Source organism: Apteryx rowi, unplaced genomic scaffold (assembly GCF_003343035.1).
Source record: "Apteryx rowi isolate R43461 unplaced genomic scaffold, aptRow1 scaffold_145, whole genome shotgun sequence".
NCBI classification, from domain to species: Eukaryota; Metazoa; Chordata; class Aves; order Apterygiformes; family Apterygidae; genus Apteryx; species Apteryx rowi.
The window spans coordinates 1,279,049-1,282,656 of NW_020447697.1; the positions used below are offsets into that span (position 1 = coordinate 1,279,049).

Sequence of the window (3,608 nt, forward strand, 5' to 3'; positions counted from 1 at the left end):
CGCGGCGCAGCGGTCCCTCCGCCGGGGCCGGGGGCCGCTTGGCATCGCACGCGAGCGATGAGGACGCGCTCCGGGGGCAGCGGGAGACCCGCCAGGCATTTCTTCTCCCCTGACCGCGAGAGTGACGGTTCCCGAACCGCCGGGCATGCCCCCGAAGCGCCCGTCCCTCCTCGGCCGGCCCCGCTCCGCGCTCCCCCGCTCCCCGCCGAGCCCTAGTCGTGGCGGCGGCACTGGCACCGCACGGGGCTGGGGTGCAGCTGCCCCCGCTGCCTCCTTCTCCGCTGCCTCAACTACTTGGGAAGTTTTTCACTGCGATGCGGACCGCAAATGATTCCTGCAAAGCCGAGTTCAAACCGAACTGCCTCCTTCATTCAAATGCTTTCTTTAGCGAAAACCCGCAATCGTCGGAGGGCAACGGCCAAACCAAACGCAAACAATTCCACCTACGAACCAGGCGCTACGCTTTGCAATGACTTCAGGGTGTCGCGGTGCCTATAGCGCTGCCGCCAGCCTTTCTGCGCATTCCCATGCCGCATGCTAAACACACCTCGGGGGTTACAGGACGAGGTTTGGAAATTAGATTCCGCAATAAAAGATATTTGCTTATGCAAACACCTATGCAGCAAGACTGATAGATTCCGTGCCGTAAGAATGGTGTTTGGATTCTGCACAGAGACCTGCCACGAATAAAATCTATGAAAGGACCAACCTTCTAGTCTTAGGTTTTCCTCCTCTTCCTCCTGCAGAGTTGGCAAGTTCTGCTGCACATATTACTTAAATGAAACAGCCCCATCCATTCTCCTTTGCAGTTTATTACTATATTGTCAGTCCATTGTCCTTTATTTGCAATGGATGCTGGTGTTGATGCTTCTCACTTAGACAGAAAGAAGACGAAATTCTATTCGTTTACATGTTTTATTGTTGTAAACATTAAAATTGTCTTTCCCAAAGAAAGAGTTATCAGGAAAAAAAATCAGCGTTTCTAACTGTCATACACCATAGAAAAAAAGGCAGTGACTCGTATAATGTGCCATACTGGAAATATACAAAGAAAAATATTACAGAATATGGCAATATTAAAAATATTACTCGAACATAAAATAATATATTAACCGACAATTTCAGACATTAAAAAAAAAAAATTCAAAGTGCTCAGTAATTTCCAGGGAGTTATGTATATTATAAGCACTCTGGAAACAGTCAAAAGCTGCTGCATGCAAGATTTGTTTAGCTTTAGACAACAAAATAATCAAGATATAAACTTCTTTTTTTAATCAACATCAACAGTACATACAACACTTACAAACAAGGAATGTTGGACGGTGTTTACAAACACTATGTGTCCCTTTGTCGAGGATTTTGGGTTCTGTAATACTTGTGCCCACCTATTTTACAATTGAGAAAATGTTTGAAGCTTAGATAACTACCAATCTTTATAAAAGCTAACAGACTACATAGTGTCTGAAATACTATTTATAGAATATAGACATTACTGAAATAGCAAGTGCCTATAACATTGTCACCCTAGAATCATCATGCTTTCCTTTTATGGAGTAATTTATTTTTCTTTCTTTTTTTCTCCTTTTTTTTTTGCAAACATGTTTAGCTTTTATTTTTAATTTTTTTAGTATTGTTTTCCATATTTATTCATAAATAGGCACAGAATAATCAGAATAATTTTTAAAAAGCCAAACTGATAAATTTACAAGCCTTTGCCTTCTTTAATGACATGCCACCCACGCAACATTTAGGTTTTAGTATATATTACAGCTTTCTTTTACAGCAGAAAACTTTAAGAGGGTGAGACTTGTGGGTCACTTTAATACTTTGTCATCATATGAGTCTTAGCTGCGCACCCGGCGTTGCCAGATATGTTCATCTTTTTAATCAGAAGTCCTTAATAATAAATTCATTTTTAAGCTGATAATAAAAAGTTTATACCATGGTATTTGTGTAGTCCATGATCTGAATCCATAATGCCCCAGAGCCAAAATGCCCATTCATGTTCTGCCTGCAGGAAGTTAACAACAGTTTTTTTGGATGGGAATCTGGCACCCAAAGGTGCTGCTTTGCGCCCAGATGAATTCCCCTTCAGACAGGTGGAGTTTCTTTTAAGTTCAACATAAGTGCATGGGAAAAGTCTTAAAAAGGTAAAGTGTCCAGAAAAAGTTTGTCGATTATTGCTGGAGGTGGCACCAAATCTTCCAATTTCAGGTAGAAAATGCGTTGCAGCCCCTGTGTGCAAAGAGTGCGAAGTTCAGGGAGCTTCCCCAAGAGTTTGGACAAATAATTGGGGCGATTCAACCCCCCGTTATTGAAAGTCACATGGTCTTTGAGACAATTTACAATCTTGTTTTGAAGTTCTTCCACCCTCTTGGGTTCTTTAAGCCCATGCCTCTCTGCAAAAGACAAGGATGCACGACATTATAGGTCTGACATTGCGGAGAACGCAAAGGGGAAAAGGAGATGCCTAGTGATGCCGAAGGAAAAAGAAACAGGAAGACACTGACCTGTTACCATGGCCAGGGCAGCGATGCAGGAGAACGCAGATATATCGATGTTCATGTTTTGCAAGTTGGAGGAGAATTCCACAATGGAGTCAATCCATTCCCCAAAGCCGCGGACGCACTGCAACCGGTGCAGGACCACCCCATTGCAGAAGATAAGCTTGCCCTCCACGGGGTTTGACCTGGAAAGAATTTGACAACCCCAAAATGAACGGGTGAATGAATGAGAGAAAGAAAGGAAGACAGATTAGAAAGAGAAAAATAAAAAAGGACAGAGAGAAAAAGAGAGAAAGAGAAAGAAAAAAGAGAAAGAGAAAGAAAAAGAGAAAGAGAAAGAAAGAGAGAGAAGGAAAAAGAGAAAGAAAAAGAGAAAAAAGAAAAAAAAAGAGAAAGAGAAAGAAAAAAGAAAGAAAGAAAGAAGGGAAAAGAAAGGAAAAAAGGGAAAAAAAAGAGAAGCAAGATGGGGGGAGAAAAGCTAAACAACTAATTACTTGAGGAGCAATAAATGAAGGATTTAAGAGGCACCTAATTACTGAGGAGTTAATAAAATGCAGATCAGTGGACCTTGAAAGGATCTGATTTCATAATCACCCAGAAGTCCCCCCTTGGATTTTGGCCGCTTACCTGTAAGCCAGTCGCAGCACAAACAGCTCCAGGAAGGCAGATTCGAAGAGCAAGTCTTGGTCTGTTTTAGGAAGATCAGTGAAGCCAGGAATTTTTTCTGCCCATCCTCGGATGATCTCCATGGAGCCGGTCAAGAGATCATAGAACTGCTGGATGTGCTGAGTGTCATCTCCACTCATCTGGTAGTCAGGGCTAGCCTGGAACTGGAAATTCATTTTAAAAAGCACTTAATGAGGTTCTCTAAAGTATATAACCCGTGAAATTGCTAACCCCGTTTCTAGTAGGGGAGCCAGGTTTTTATAACAATTAAACCTCTCTCTGACCAGTAAGGAAATTAGATGTTCCAGGGCAATTAATTCAATTAGGAACGGTGCTATGAGGTCGCCGCTTTAAATATGTAAATTGCCATTTCTGCACAGACCGAATGCAGGGCCATCCTGCGCGCAGGGGCGGCCGGGCCGCTCCGCTCCGCTCTGC

General features: G+C 42.9%; 1 protein-coding gene across 1 annotated transcript in view; it reads right to left on the reverse strand.

Annotated features, from left to right (window-relative positions):
• Positions 1-907: 907 nt before the first annotated feature.
• The window catches only part of NR4A2 (nuclear receptor subfamily 4 group A member 2), a 4,780-nt gene continuing 2,079 nt past the window's right edge, over positions 908-3,608 (reverse strand). Inside the window, exons 3-5 of the mRNA XM_026058259.1 lie at positions 3,132-3,334; positions 2,511-2,689; positions 908-2,399 (exon numbers count right to left, since the gene is read on the reverse strand). Of these exons, the coding sequence (XP_025914044.1) occupies positions 2,143-2,399; positions 2,511-2,689; positions 3,132-3,334 (639 nt within the window). The 3' untranslated portion in view covers positions 908-2,142. The remainder of the gene's footprint in view (positions 2,400-2,510; positions 2,690-3,131; positions 3,335-3,608) is intronic.